The sequence below is a fragment of the Dendrobates tinctorius genome, unplaced genomic scaffold (genome assembly GCF_039654945.1).
Source record: "Dendrobates tinctorius isolate UK_male_01 unplaced genomic scaffold, ASM3965494v1 ptg000035l, whole genome shotgun sequence".
NCBI lineage: Eukaryota > Metazoa > Chordata > Amphibia > Anura > Dendrobatidae > Dendrobates > Dendrobates tinctorius.
In genome coordinates, this window is record NW_027361703.1 from 9,359,078 (window position 1) to 9,374,877 (window position 15,800).

General features: G+C 40.6%; 1 protein-coding gene across 1 annotated transcript in view; it reads right to left on the reverse strand.

Annotated features, from left to right (window-relative positions):
- Positions 1-1,650: 1,650 nt before the first annotated feature.
- PDZRN4 (PDZ domain containing ring finger 4) overlaps positions 1,651-15,800 on the reverse strand; it is a 332,607-nt gene continuing 318,457 nt past the window's right edge. Inside the window, exon 8 of the mRNA XM_073573259.1 lies at positions 1,651-3,736. Within this exon, the coding sequence (XP_073429360.1) occupies positions 2,213-3,736 (1,524 nt within the window). The 3' untranslated portion in view covers positions 1,651-2,212. The remainder of the gene's footprint in view (positions 3,737-15,800) is intronic.

Consider the following 15,800-nt stretch of genomic DNA (forward strand, 5'->3'; position numbering starts at 1 on the left):
ATTTAACATGCACTCGCAGGAAGCGCGTCATTGCCTCCTCCCATCGGCGCCCATGTCACATGAACGTACTTTGCCGATGGGTTGGCATAAGAACCCGGTTTCAGGAGAAGACCAGTGTTTTCCTCATTGCGAGATCGTTATGAGCAACGCCCAGCGGTTGGTGCTCATAGCAAGTGAGCATTTCTGCAAACACTAAAATTATGTTTTTTGGTTGCTGCAACATTGCAATAAAATGCAATAATGGGCAATCAAAAGAAGGCTTGTGCACCAAAATGGTATCATTCAGGCTGTGTGCACATGTGCAGATTTTTAAAGCCGGGAAAGCGCAAAAAATCCACAAACCATTAAACTCAATGGCATTCCGCAGCTGCTGTGCTAATGCTGTGGATTTTTCCAAGGCGGAATCGCATTGCGGAAAAATACGCAGCATGCTCATTCTTTTTGTGGAATCGCGGGGATTCGGCACATATAGGAATGCATTGTTCCACTTACTTTGCGCATGTGGCTATACCCACCATGCGCAAAGTAAGCGGAAAATGTGTGGATGGTACTCAGGGTCTGGAGAAGAGGAGACTCTGTGATGATGTAGTGGTCTCGCGTGAAGCTATGTCATCTGGGGTTATTGTCACAAGGCATCGCTGGGAATGGGACTTGCCGGGAGCATTGCGAGGATCGGGAACACTGTGGGGGCCGCCGGAAGGTGAGAATATCATGCTTTTTTTTTTTATTTTATTCTTTTTAACATTATATCTTTTTACTACTGAGGCTGCATAGGCAGCCTCAATAGTAAAAAGTTGGCCACACTTGTCAAACACTATGTTTGACGAGTGTGACCAACCTGTCAATCAGTTTTTCAAGCGCTGCTACAGATCGCTTGGAAAACGCTAGCATTCTGCAAACTAATTACGCTTGCAAAATGCTAGTTTTTACTGGGAATTCCACAAGCGGATATCCAACGTATTTCCTGTGGCAGGGAGTTGCAGAATTGCAGCGGAAATTTCCGTGGCAATTTCGCATGTGTGCACATAGCCTAAAAACGTCAGATTGGCATGCAAAAAAATAAGCCCTTACCCGGCCCCAGATCCCAAAAATGGAGATGCTACAGGTCTCAGAAAATGACAACTTTTTTTTTTTTTAACAAACTGGAATTTTTTTTCATCACTTAGATAAAATAGAACCTATATATGTTTGGTGTCTATGATCTCGTAATGACCTGGAGAATCATAATGGCAGATCAGTTTTGGCATTCAGTGAACCTAGTAAAAAAGCCAAGCAAAAAAATAAGTGTGGGTTTGCACTTTTTTTGCAATTTCACCACACTTGGAATCTTTTTCCCATTTTCTGTTACACAAAATGGTAAAACCAATGGTGTCGTTCAAAAGTACAACTCGTCATGCAAAAATCAAACCCTTAAATGGCCATACTGACAGAAAAATAAAAAAGTTATGGCTCTGGGAAGAAGGGGAGCAAAAAATGAAAATGAAAAACCAAAAATACCCCTTGTCGTTAAGGGGTTAAAATTATTTTGGAACAGTGGATGCCTAACTTCATACATTTATCTGCCATTAGACTATTACACATATTTGGAAGTATATAAGAGCATACAATAAATTAATGTATTCAAATAGTAAATTCAAACTAATGCAGCCATTATTAGCAATGATGAATAATAATTTATTTTGAATCCATCTCCACAGTTATATCTAGCTACATGACTTATGCCAACACAAATCATGGCAAAGTTGCCAACTGACACTTTTATAGGACAAATACAGCTGTAAATACATATTCAATGTACACTGTCTTCATCAAACACGTCAGAAGATGACATGTGGTACATTACAAACTTTGTGTGCCTGCCTTCAAATAAACAGGTATATAAAACGATTCATTTTGGTATTTACTTTAAGTCTTCATGAAAGTATAAAAGGAAAAAAAAGCTAGAGAAATAAATTTCCACTTACAATAAATATATTAATAAAACAAATGTTTTTTTTCAAGTTTTCGGAATAAAAAAATGAACCATTTTAATATTTTCACAAATAATTCCATATTGATAAATAAAGTAGCAATATATGAAAAAAAAAATGTAAAATTGTCAGTTCGTTTACAAAAGCGAAACTATAAACGGTCACAAAATTTATAAAATGCCACATTGAACGAGGCAATCACACTCTACCTGAAAAGGTAGCCTACTCCTTCTCAGCCCTACTCAAACAGTAGTGACTGATAAAAAGGCATTATGTACTCTGGCTCCATCAGGAGACTTTTCTCCATGTGTCATGAGTTCTTGGATTGTCATCCAGTTATCCAGTATCTTTTTGTTACGTTTTTTCATCATTTTTTTATGACTCAGTTCAATTATACTAACTTCTTTTCTACTTTCACTTCCGCTCTGTGGACTTTCCTTAAGGCATTCCAACCTGCTACGCATCATGAATTCCCTTCTTCGTCTTTGCTCTTTTGCTCTCATAAGGTGCTGCTTTCTTTCCTCCTTACTCCAGTAGCGTCCCATCTTCATCTCACTCATGGTATCATCATCTGTAGTCATTCCACTTCTCTCTTCCTTGATTTTTAAGGCACGCTCTTTAAGAAGTTTGTCCCTCACTGGTCTTTTAGTAATGTATCTTGTACCATCACTCCTGATTTTGACTTTCCATTCCATTCTTGGCTCTATTGACCTTTGTGATTCTTTACACATTGCAACTAGATTTATTTGACTTTGTGCACATTCCACGGCTGATTTTTGTTGGATCAGCTGCATGTAACTTTGATAATGTCTTGCGTGAACAGGTATATTTCCATGTCTATATGCTGAACTATGATAAGGGGAAAGGTATGGAATTTCTTCAGTGCTTCTTTTCCTGTGGTCTAAGAATGTACTGTAGTCTAGCATATTTCCTTGGTATTCTGTGCTAAATGTCTTTTCGTTGGTTTTAGATTTGGATGGGGTATTCTCAATACTGCTTAGTCCAGATGATAAATGGTTTGCAACAATAGTGCTTCTGAGATTTTTACGATTTGTAATACTGATAATTCTTTGAAGAGAGCTGTCCGGGGATCTGTCTACTGTCAGAGGTGTGCTTCTACAGCTTTCTGCAGTGTTATAAGCACTAGAACTGTCCTTATCAGATCTCTCTGTATGTTCCCTAACATTACTGACTTTACTTCTCTGTACTTCAATGCTAGTATTATAATTACAAAACTCATCGTCATGAATTTCCCAAATGTCTCCACTCTGATTATTAGCATTTTTGCGCCGGTGCGCCTGCATGATGCTCTGGCATTCAAGTTCAATACTTCTAAGCTCTTCATTTAAAAGTTGTAACTCATGTTCTACTCCACGCTCTGATCTGCTACATTCAATTGTGCTACTTGAATAGTACAGGTCATATTCTCCTCGATTCCGGATTTGGCACTTAAGCTCTAGCAATTGCCGAAACCTGTCACACTCTTCTTCTTGATTGACCGTGAGATCAGAATCTATCCATTCACCAGAAATCAAACTTCCATTGCATTGCAGTTCACTGCCACCTAACGTATCCTGACTCTGTCTAAGGTCTGTATTTTTCTGCAGATGGGTAATGTTGCAATCTTTGATTATATTTTCCATCTCTGAGCTTTCATCATGGTGCAGGCTTTCATCAGTGCGACCCACACCACTGTCTTTTTCATGGTTATTGGATGATGAAGTTGCTGTGTCAGTCGTACCATCTTCCTCCTCTGGCTTTTTTTGCTGAAGGAAAGAAAATATTTTATTAACTCATTTTAGTAAATTGCAACATAGGCAATATTAAATAGAGCATGGAATTGTGCCTTAAAAGAAATGTAGGACTTACAATTTTACAGTTAGTAAAAACGCTTAAGCAGGCAGTGTTTTCTCATCTATGCTTTATAAACAATTAGGAAAATGTTTTTGAATGAAAATGTTCTTTTTATGAAGAATAAAAATATTTTTTTTTGAGAAATTGATTAAAATTCAAACAGCAGGCAATGTTGTAAAATAGAAGAAAACTAATACTCACCTGTTAACTTCTCTGCCATACCAGTGCTACCACTTTTGAGGTCCCTGATTCTGCTTAATATGCTAATGTGATCACATGAGTTATGTTCACATGAATGCTGTTAGGGTTGGCGGATTGCACTAGATAAAATAAAAGATAAAGTGCAATCGCAGCCCGGGGTCCACCATGCAGAGATGTAACCTGCTGCTAGTGAGTATAATGAGGGAACAAAACAGCGGGTGTTACCTCAAGCACACTGTGCTAACGCCACACAACATGAATGGAACGCAGAGTACCAAGCTCAGTTACTTCACTGAGAGGAACTGCCCTAAGTATGGTAAGTACTATACCCTGTTAACGTCTCAGGGATGTGAACACATGGATTGAGCTAGCTCTGCAACTAAACTGTGGTAACCGCACACATGAATGAAGCAGATGCTGAGCAGGAAGAAAAGAAAACTTACGATGCTGGGTACAATACCCTGTTGCCTTCATAGAAAGGTAAAACATAAGGGTTGAGCTTGCTCTGTAACTGAACTGTGCTAACCGCACACCAGAACGAAACAGATGCTAAGCCAAGCAGATAGTTACCCCAGTCCTGAAACTACCAAACTTGTGCCTGACCGGCACTCTAAGCATGTAACAGTCTAGAGACTCGGGCATTGAGCCAAGGGTACAAAACCTCAAAGGTGCTCTACCTGCCTGCCCCTGCCAACATGTATGGTCCTTGAGAACAGACAGACACACACAAACTTGCAGACAGAATGGCAGAGTATCCACCCAAACACACTGAACATAAATGACACTAGCACGCCCGCATGCGCCGCTGAAAGCGTTTTGTATGCTAGGCTCCACCCCAAACACTCACACCCAGTCAGTCGAGGCGTCGCCCGTGGGCTAATCCGGAGCTGCCACATCACCAGAGCAGCTAACTTCTGACCACCAATGGGAGGATGCCAAATCACGGACATGCTCAGTAAGGTGACCTCTGGACTTAGACTCTAAAGCGCAAGGCTGCACCTGTATATTACAGATTACCATAGACTTGACTGGAGAGTCAGCACTTACCAAACATATACCACGATCCTGAGCAAGACGCTGGGACTGACGTCTGTGCTCAGCAGCAATTGCACTGGCTGGACTTGAATGGGAGACTGCAGGACCAGACAATGCTTGGGATCTATTCCATGCAGTGGGAAAATCCTGATGCCTAACAAATGCTGCAGCTAATCACTGAGCTCGGAAGTGATGTCTTTTGTACTGGTTAAGACATGATAAGATAAGTGAGTAGCCACAGAGATCACATGGCTCTATGGATTACGATACAGCAAAGTGAACAAAGAGCGGTATGGACAACTGGAGTTGCCGGGTTTAGGTTTGTGCATATATTAAGTATTTGCTGCAGACATTTCTGCGTTAAAAACATGTCATTTAGCAGGAAAAAAAGATGCCTACTGATGCTTTTTAACTGGCTTTTGGGTTGCATTTTTTTCCTCATCATTTGAATGGGTGAAAACCGCTGAAAGAATTGACATGCTGCAGATGTTAAAGTGCATCAAATCTTCAAGGCAATATTTTGCAGCATGTGCATGAGACTTCGGAAATCTCATTCACTTTGATTGGATAGTAAAATTCTGCATTTTTCTATGCAAAATCGTGAGGAAAAAAGATGGAAATAATGTCATATGTGCATTTACCCTTACAGATATGGGTGAAATTAACAGGTGACTGTTTGCTTTTTTTTTCAACCACTTTAATAAAAAAAAAAAAGGGCAAAAGTTTCAGCCCTCCAATGAACCCAAACAAAGTTAAATAAATGTTCTTTAACGAATTAAAAAGATTTTTGGTATCTTAGGTCAAATGTAGAAATTTCTGCAATTTTTTGTTTTTCAGTATACGGGCTCATACTCATATGTGAGAAAAAAATGGTCTGTAATCCAGATGGGAAAAAATGGACGAGTGTCATGCGAGTGTAATGTGAGTACAATATAAGTACACCGTGACAAGCTTTCACAGTGATTGGCTGTGAAGACGCTGAGCACGAACTGCGGACACCTCACCACTGGAATTTTCCCATGGTCTAGAGGTCACCGCTGTTCAGGCTGTGAGGGAGCGCAGCTTCAGTGATGTCACCACTAGTCACTGAAGCTCTGCTCCCAGCATCTCCTCATTCATCAGTTGTTTTTAGCCGGGGCAGTCACATCTTGGCACCGTCCAGGTTGAAAACTGTATATCCCCCAGATATGGATTACTGCGTGGGACACAACTATGGACAGGTATGGTATATGGTTGGTTTATTATTTTACTTTTATTACAGGAGATTGAGAGCTTGGCAGGAATTAGGTGAGGTCATAAATATGGTTTAATTAAGAATATTAAAGGCGTCTTCTGTGTCTTTATTTCAATTAAAGGATTTTTTACTGGGTGTCTGTGTTTTCTTTACAATTTGACTATGGGATTAGTAATAGGGGCATCTAATTGATGCCTCTCCATTAATAACCTCAGAGCTTGATGTCACAAAGGTGACATCAACCCCCACAACTATTACCCCACTTGCCACCGCTACAGGACAAGTAGGAAGAGCGAGGCTAAGTGCCAGAATTGGCGCATCATAGAGATGCGCCTTTTCTGCAGCAGCTGAGAGAAGATGTTTTTAGCCAGGGGGCAGTAGACATGGCCCCTTCCTAGGCTATTAATATCAACCTGCAGCTATCTGCATAGCCTTTGCTGGTTATTAATTATAGGGGGACCCCACATCATTTATTTGGGGATCCGCAATTTTAATAGCCAGTAAAGGCTAAGTATACAGTGGTGAGTTGATATTAATAGCCTGGGAAGCTCCATGGGTACTACCCCCTTCCCAGGATATAAACATTGGCCCCCAGCCATCAGCTTTCCCTCTGCTGGTTGCGAAAATTGAGTGGGAGCCCACACCATTTTTTTCCCAAAACTAATTTTTTAATAATTAAATACATGTCCAGTAAATTGCACACACTGTGCTAGTTGTATTTGTCACTGACATCTATATATCTACATATTCCATTTGTATTTACTGTATGTAATCCATCTCTTCTATCCTGTCGGCTCATGCAGTGATTTTACAGAACACGGCAGAATATTTTTTGCGTGCGAGCTGGCGTTTTTAATGATACCATATTGTTGCAGATACAATATTTTAATCTGCCATTATTGCATTTTAACTCAATGTCGCGGCGACAAAAAAAAGTAATTCTGGCGTTTTTACTTTTTTCTCGATACGCCGTTTAGCGATCAGGTTAATCCTTTTTTTTATTGATAGCTCGAACGAGTCTGAGTGAGGCTCTACCAAATATGTGTATGTTTGATTTTTTATTGTTTTATTTTGAATGGGGCGAAAGGGGGGATGATTTGAATTTTTATATTTAGTATCAAGCTTTTTATTGGATTTTTCAAGTCCCATAGAGAAGCCTATGAGAAGAATTACTGAAAAAAATGACATAGCTGGAGCAAATAAAAGGCAAATAAACCTATATATGTTAAAAGAGGCAAAATAAAAGGTGTGAAAAAAATGCTAAAAATATCCCAAAAGTCTGAAATTTTCCTTAACACCTAACTGACATATGACATACCGGTATGTCACATGCGAGCTCTGTGATTTTCATGTGGGCTCGCACACCAAGCCCAAATTTTTCCCTGCATATGACAGCAAATTTAATCAGTCATCATGTGTCTCTAAGGACTCATACTCACTTGCGAGAGACTCACACGATTCTCATGCGAGTCTCTTGCATGAAAACCTGGAACTGCCGCCAGCACTTGGATCAAAGCGTGCGGCTGCATAGAAATAAATTTAGCAGCACGCTCCGGTCCGAGTGCCAGCGGCAGTGCCAGGTTTGCATGCGAGAGACTCACACGAGAATTGTGCGAGTCTATCGCAAGTGAGTATGAGCCCTAATAGTCGCTGGTGGAGCGGAGCTCTTCCCATGGCTGTTAACCTTTTAAATCCTGCTATCAATCTGTGATAGCATTATTCAACACTCACACATTGGCAAGGGGGAGCATCATTCCATCCACCAACCGGCAGTAATTGTGGGGCATCGATGGGTTGGGATGACAATCGGGGGTCTGCTGAAGACCACTGTTCCTTTTGTGATCCTCCTGTGAAATCCAGCCCAAAGCTGGCATAAATGGGCGATTATGATTTTTGCTATACATAACAGGGCTGATGCAATGCTACAGTGCCTTGCAAAAGTGTCCGGCCCCCTGGAACTTTTCAACCTATTCCTACAGATCATGCTTCAAACAAAAAGAAACCAAATGTAAATTTTTGGTCAAGAATCAACAGCAAGTGGGACACAATTGTGAAGTTGAATGAAATTTATTGGTTATTTTTAATTTTTGTGGAAATTCAAAAGCTGAAAAGTGGGGCGTGCAATATTACTTGGCCCCTTTAACATAATACTATGTTTGGAATCATTGTCTTGTTGGAAGACAAATCTCTGTCCCAGTCTCAGGTCTTTTGCAGACTCCAACAGGTTTTCTTCAAGAAAAGTCCTGTATTTGGCTTCATCCATCTTCCCATCAATTTTAACCATCTTCCCTGTCCCTGCTGAAGAAAAGCAGTCCCAAACCATGATGCTGCCACCACCATGTTTGACAGTGGGGATGGTGTGTTCAGGGTGATGAGCTGTGTTGCCTTTACGCCAAACATATCGTTTGGCTTTGCTGCCAAAAAGATCGATTTTGGTTTCATCTGACCAGAGCACCTTCTTCCAGATGTTTGGTGTGTCTCCCAGGTGGCTTGTTGTGAACTTTAAACAACACTTTTTATGGATATCTTTGAGAAATGGCTTTCTTCTTGCCACTCTTCCATAAAGGCCAGATTTTGCAGTGTACGACTGATTGTTGTCCTATGGACAGACTGTCCCACCTCAGCTGTAGATCTCTGCAGCTCATTCAGAGTGATCATGGGCCTCTTCGCTGCATCTCTGATCAGTCTACTCCTTGTTTGAGATGAAAGTTTAGAGGGATGGCCGTGTCTTGATAGATTTGCAGTGGTAGGATACTCCTTCCATTTCAATATGATCGCTTGCAGAGTGCTCCTTGGGATGTTTAACGTTTTGGAAATAATTTTGTATCCAAATTTGGCTTTAAACTTCTCCACAACAGTTTCACGGACCTGCCTGTTGTGTTCCTAGGTCTTCATGATGCTACCTGTGCTTCAAACAGAACCCTGAGACTATCACAGAACAGGTGCATTTATACGGAGACTTGATTACACACAGGTGGATTATATTTATCATCATTAGTCATTTAGGACAACCTTGGATCATTCAGAAATCCACAATGAACTTCTGGAGTGAGTTTGCTGCACTAAAAGTAAAGGGGCCGAATAGTATTGCATGCCCCACTTTTCAGTTTTTGACTTTCTACAAAAAATTAAAATAACCAATACATTTCGTTCAACTTCACAATTTTCTTCCACTTGTTGATTCTTCACCAAAAATTTACATTTGGTATCTTTATGTTTGAAGCATGATATGTAGGAAAAGGTTGAAAAGTTCCAAGGGGCCGAATACTTTCACAAGGCACTGTATGTATAGCACAAGTTATCAGATGATCTTAAGGAGACTGTGGAATACAGTGAAAAGTAAAAAAAAAATAAAAATGTGAAAAAAGATTAAAAAACCCACAAAATTTGATATCACCCCCCTTTTGTCCCATTAAAAACAAAACAATAAAAACATATTTGGTATTGCTGCATTCAGGAAAGTCCTATCTATCAATATATAAAATATATTAATCCAATCAGTAAACAGAAGAATGGAAAAAAGAATCAAAACTCCAGAATTATATTTTTTGGCCCACCACAATATTGACATAAAGAGCAATGAGAGCTGATTAAAATATTGTATCTACCCCAAAATGATATCAGTAAAAACATCTCATCGGGGCACTAACTAAAAGCCCTTACGTAGCCCCATATCCCCAAAAAATTAAAACACAAAATATTTTTTTTCTTTACAAATTTCCAAATTTTTTTTCAGCTCTTAACCCCTTCCTGACATGAGACGTACTATCCCGTCCATGGGACCCGGGCCCCTATGCCCATGGACGGGATAGTACGTCTACCACGATCAGCGACGCCCACGTGGTGAGCGCCGCTGATCGTGGCTGGGTGTCAGTTGATTATCACAGCTGACACCCGGCACAATGTGTCAGGGGCGGTCACGGACCGCCCCCGACACGTTAACCCCTTGCACACCGTGATCAAACATGATCGCGGTGTACCGGGGGTTAAAGGGAAGCATTGGCAGGGAGGGGGTTCCCTCCTTGCTTCCCTGAGCCCCCCACGGCAGCGCAATGTGCAGCGCTGCTGCGGGGGGCTCCTTTCCTGCAGGCCCCCGAATCCAAGATGGTGACGGGGGCCTTTGGGGGCCTGCAGGAAGCTGACTTCCTCAGTGCCTGCAAAGCGCAGGCATGAGGAAGCCTTCTGCAGTGCCTGTGACAGATTGCTGATCTGTCACAGTGATCTGTGATGTGACAGATCAGCGATCTGTCACAGGACAGTGATGTCCACCTGGGACTATTTAATAAAGTAAAAAAAAAAATAAAAAAAATGTTAAAATAAATTTAAAAAAATCGCCAAATAAATTAGAAAAAAAAAATATTCCCCCAAATAAATCCATTTTCTAGAAATAATAATAAAAAAAAAACAATAAAAGTACACATATTAGGTATTGCCGCGTCCGTAACGACCCGCCCTATAAAACTGTCCCATTAGTTAACCCCTTCAGCGAACCCCTTAAAAAATAAAAATAAAAAACGAAGCAAAAAATAATGATTTATTATCATACCGCCAAACAAAAAGTGTAATAACGCGCGATTAAAAAGACGCATATAAATATCCATGGTACCGCTGAAAACGTCATCTTGTCCCGCAAAAAACGAGCTGCCACACAGCATCATCAGCGAAAAAATAAAAAAGTTATAGCACGCAGGATAAAGCGACGCAAAAATAATTATTTTTTATATAAAATAGTTTTCATTGCATAAAACCGACAAAACATAAAAAAAGACCTAAATAAGGTATCTCTGTAAGTGTACTGACCTGAAGAATAAAACCGCTTTATCAATTTTATCGCACGCGGAACGGTGTAAACGCACCCCCCCAAAAGAAATTCATGAAACGCTGTTTTTTGTTCATTCTGGGTCCCAAAAATCGGAATAAAAAGTGATCAAAAAATGTCACGTGCCCGAAAATGGTACCAATAAAAACGTCAACTCGTCCCGCAAAAAATAAGACCTCACATGACTCAGTGGGTCAAAATACGGAAAAATTATAGCTCTCAATATGTGGTGATGCAAAAACTATTTTTACAATAAAAAGCATCTTTTAGCGTGTGACACCTGCCAAACATAAAAACCGCCATAAATAGTAAATCAAACCCCCTGTTATCACCCCCTTAGTTAGGGAAAACATTTTTTCCATTAGGGTTAGGGTTAGGGCTAGGGTTAGGGTTAGGGCTAGGGTTAGGGCTAGGGTTAGGGCTGAGATTAGGGGTAGGGGTGTGTTGGGGTTCGGGTTGGAGTTAGAATTGGGGGGTTTCCACTGTTTGGGCACATCAGGGGCTCTCCAAATGCAACATGGCGTCTGATCTCAATTCCAGCCAATTCTGAGTTGAAAAAGTCAAATGGTGCTCCTTCCCTTCCAAGCTCTGCCATGCGCCCAAACAGTGTTTTACCCCCACATGTAGGGTATCAGCCTACTCAGGTCAAATTGCAAAACAATTCTTGGGGTCCAATTTCTCCTGTTACCCTTAGGAAAATAAAAAATTGGGGGCAAAAATATCATTTTTGTGGAAAAAAATGATTTTTTTATTTTCACGTCCGAGCGTTATAAACTTCTGTGAAGCACTTGGGGGTTCAAATTGCTCACCACACATCTAGATAAGTTCCGTGGGGGGCCTAGTGTCCAAAATGGTGTCACTTGTGGGGAGTTTCAATAGTTTAGGTACATCAGGGGCTCTCCAAACGCACATGACACCCGCAGACCATTCCATCAAAGTCTGCATTCCAAAATATCACTGCTTCCCTTCCGAGCCCCGACGTGTGTCCATACAGTAGTTTTCTCCCACATATGGGGTGTCAGCGTACTCATGACAAATTGGACAACAACTTTTGGGGTCCAATTTCTCCTGTTACACTTGGGAAAATAAAAAAAAATGGGGACTAATTGATCATGTTTGTGGAAAAAATACGATTTTTTTATTTTCATGCCCGGGCATTATAAACTTCTGTGAAGCCCTTTGGGGTTCAAAGTGCTCACAACACATCTAGATAAGTTCCTTAGGGGGTCTCGTTTCCAAAATGGGGTCATTTGTGGGGGTTTCCACTGTTTAGGTACATTAGCGGCTCTCCAAAGGCAACATGACACCCGCAGACCATTCCATCAAAGTCTGCATTCCAAAACGTCACTACTTCCCTTCCGAGCCCTGACATGTGTCCATACAGTAGTTTTCTCCCACATATGGGGTGTCAGCGTACTCAGGACAAATTGGACAACAACTTTTGGGGTTAAATTTCTCCTGTTACCCTTGGGAAAATAAAAAAATTTGGGACTAATTGATCATGTTTGTGGAAAAAATATGATTTTTTTATTTTCATGCCCTGGCATTATAAACTTCTGTGAAGCCTTTGGGGGTTCAAAGTGCTCACCTCACATCTAGATAAGTTCCTTAGGGGTCTAGTTTTCAAAATGGGGTCATTTGTGGGGGGTTTCCACTGTTTAGGTACATTAGGGGCTCTCCAAAGGCAACATGACACCCGCAGACCATTCCATCAAAGTCTGCATTCCAAAACGTCACTATTTCCCTTCCGAGCCCCGACGTGTGTCCATACAGTAGTTTTCTCCCACATATGGGGTATCAGCATACTCAGGACAAATTGGACAACAACTTTTGTGGTCCAATTTCTCCTGGTACTCTTGGGAAAATAAAAAAATGGTGACTAAAAGATCATGTTTGTGGAAAAAATACGAATTTTTTATTTTCACGCCCGGGCGTTATAAACCTCTGTGAAGCACTGGGGGGTTCAAAGTGCTCACCACACATCTAGATAAGTTCCTTGGGGGGTTTAGTTTACAAAATAGTGTCATTTGTGGGGGGCTTCCACTGTTTAGGTACATCAGGGGTTTTCCAATCGCGACATGGTGTCCGATCTCAATTCCAGCCAAAAACGTCAAATGGCGCTGCTTCCCTTCCGAGCTCTGCCATGCGCCCAAATATTGGTTTACCCCCACATGTGTGGTATCAGCGTACTCAGGACAAATTGCACAATAACTTTTATGGTCCTGTTACCCTTGGAAAAATAAGAATTGAGGGTGAAAAGATCATTTTTTTGGAAAAAATATGATTTTTTAATTGTACGGCTTTATGTTATAAACTTCTGTGAAGCCCTTGGGGGTTCAAAGTTCTCACCACACATATAGATAAGTTCCTTAGGGGGTCTAGTTTCCAAAATGGTGTCATTTGTGGGGGGTTTCCTCTGTTTTGGTACATCAGGGGTTTTCCAATCGCGACATGGTGTCCGATCTCAATTCCAGCCAAAAACGTCAAATGGCGCTGCTTCCCTTCCGAGCTCTGCCATGCGCCCAAATAGTGGTTTACCCCCACATGTTGGGTATCAGCATACTCAGGACAAATTGCACAATAACTTTTAGGGTCCTGTTACCCTTGGGAAAATAAAAATTGGGGGTGAAAAGATCATTTTTGTGGAAAAAATATGATTTTTTAATTGTACCGCTGTACGTTATAAACTTCTGTAAAGCCCTTGTGGGTTCAAATTTCTCACCACATATCTAGATAAGTTACTTGGGGGGTCTAGTTTCCAAAATGGGGTCACTTGTAGGGGGTTTCCACTGTTTAGGTACATCAGGGACTCTCCAAACGTGACATGGCGTCCGATCTGAATTCCAGCCAATTTTGCATTGAAAAAGTCAAACGGAGCTCCTTTCATTCTGAGCTCTGCCATGCGCCGAAACAGTCGTTCCCTCCCACATATCAGGTATCAGTGTACTCAGGACAAATTGCACAATAACTTTTGCAGTCCAATTTCTCCTGTTACCCTTGGTAAAATAAAAAAATTGAACCTGAAGTATTTTTTTTGTGAAAAAAAGTTAGATGTTCATTTTTTTTTAAATATTCAAAAAAATTCCTGTGATGCACCTAAAGGGTTAATAAACTTCTTGAATGTGGTTTTGAGCACCTTCAGGGGTGCAATTTTTAGAATGGTGTCACTTTTGGGTATTTTCTATCATATAGACCCCTCAAAGTGACCTCAAATGTGATGTGGTCCTAAAAATAAAATGGTGTTGTAAAAATGAGAAATCGCTGGTCAAATTTTAACCCTTATAACTTCCTAACAAAAAAAAATTTTGGTTCCAAAATTGTGCTGATGTAAAGTAAACATGTGGGAAATGTTAGTTATCAAGTTTTTTGTGTGCTGTATCTCTGTGATTTAAGGGCATAAAAATTCAAAGTTGGAAAATTGCGAAATTTTCAAAATTTTTGCCAAATTTCCGTTTTTCCCACAAATAAACGCAAGTTATTTGAATGAAATTTTACCACTAACATGAAGTACAATATGTCACGAGAAAACAGTGTCAGAATCACCGGGATCCATGGAAGCGTTCCAGAGTTATGACCTCATAAAGGTACAGTGTTCAGAATTGTAAAAATTGGCCCGGTCATGAACGTGCAAACCACCCTTGGGGGTGAAGGGGTTAAAAAAAAACTATGCGTGTTTGATATCTGCATACTAAAACTTACCTGGAAAATCATATTGTCAGGTCCTTTTTATTATAAAATGAGCACGGTAAATAAATAAAAAAAATAACTTGCGAAATTGCATTTTTGCAATTTCAATGCGCTTTTTTAAAGTATTCCAGTGCACTGCATGGTAGAATGAATGGTGTCATGCAAAATTACAACTTGTTCTGCAAAAAGAAGCCCTCATATGGCTACATTGATGGAAGAATAAAAATGTTATCATATTCCTCACCAATCGTTATGCCGATACCTCTACCTTGTGCCAGTCCTTACACTGGTTACCCATCCACTCCAGAATTCAGTGTATACTTTTTACCCTCACCCACAAAGCTTTCCATGGCTCAGCACCACCCTACATCTCCTCCCTCATCTCAGCCTACCACCCTACCCGTGCCCTCCATTCTGCTAATGACCTGAGGTTAGCATCCTCATTAATCAGAACCTCCCACTCCCGTCTCCAAGACTTTTCATGTGCCATGTCGATTCTTTGGAATGCACTACCCAGGCTAATACGATTAATCCCAATCCCCACAGTTTTAATTAAGTGTGCCCTAAAAACGCATTTGTTCAGACTGGCCTATCGCCTCAATGCATTAACCTATATATCCCTGTGTGGCCCATTCAAATTTTTTTACCATAACCAGGTTTCTCTTATCATGTTCTCACATGCTTTGTGCATGTAATAGCCCTCTGTGTCTGTACTGTTACATATTAAGACTGTTAACTGGTTCATGCAGCAACAGGAACACCCGATTCTTACACTATGGCTGGTCCGAACAATAAAAGCAATTGTTACCACCCATCTTTCGTGTCTCCCCTTTTTCATTATAGATTGTAAGCTTGCGAGCAGGGCCCTCATTCCTCTTGGTATCTGTTTTGATCTGTGTTTATTGCTGTGCTGTAATGTCTATTGTCTGTAGAAGTCCCCTCTATAATGTAAAGTGCTGCAGAATATGTTAGCGCTATAGAAATAAAATTATTATTATTA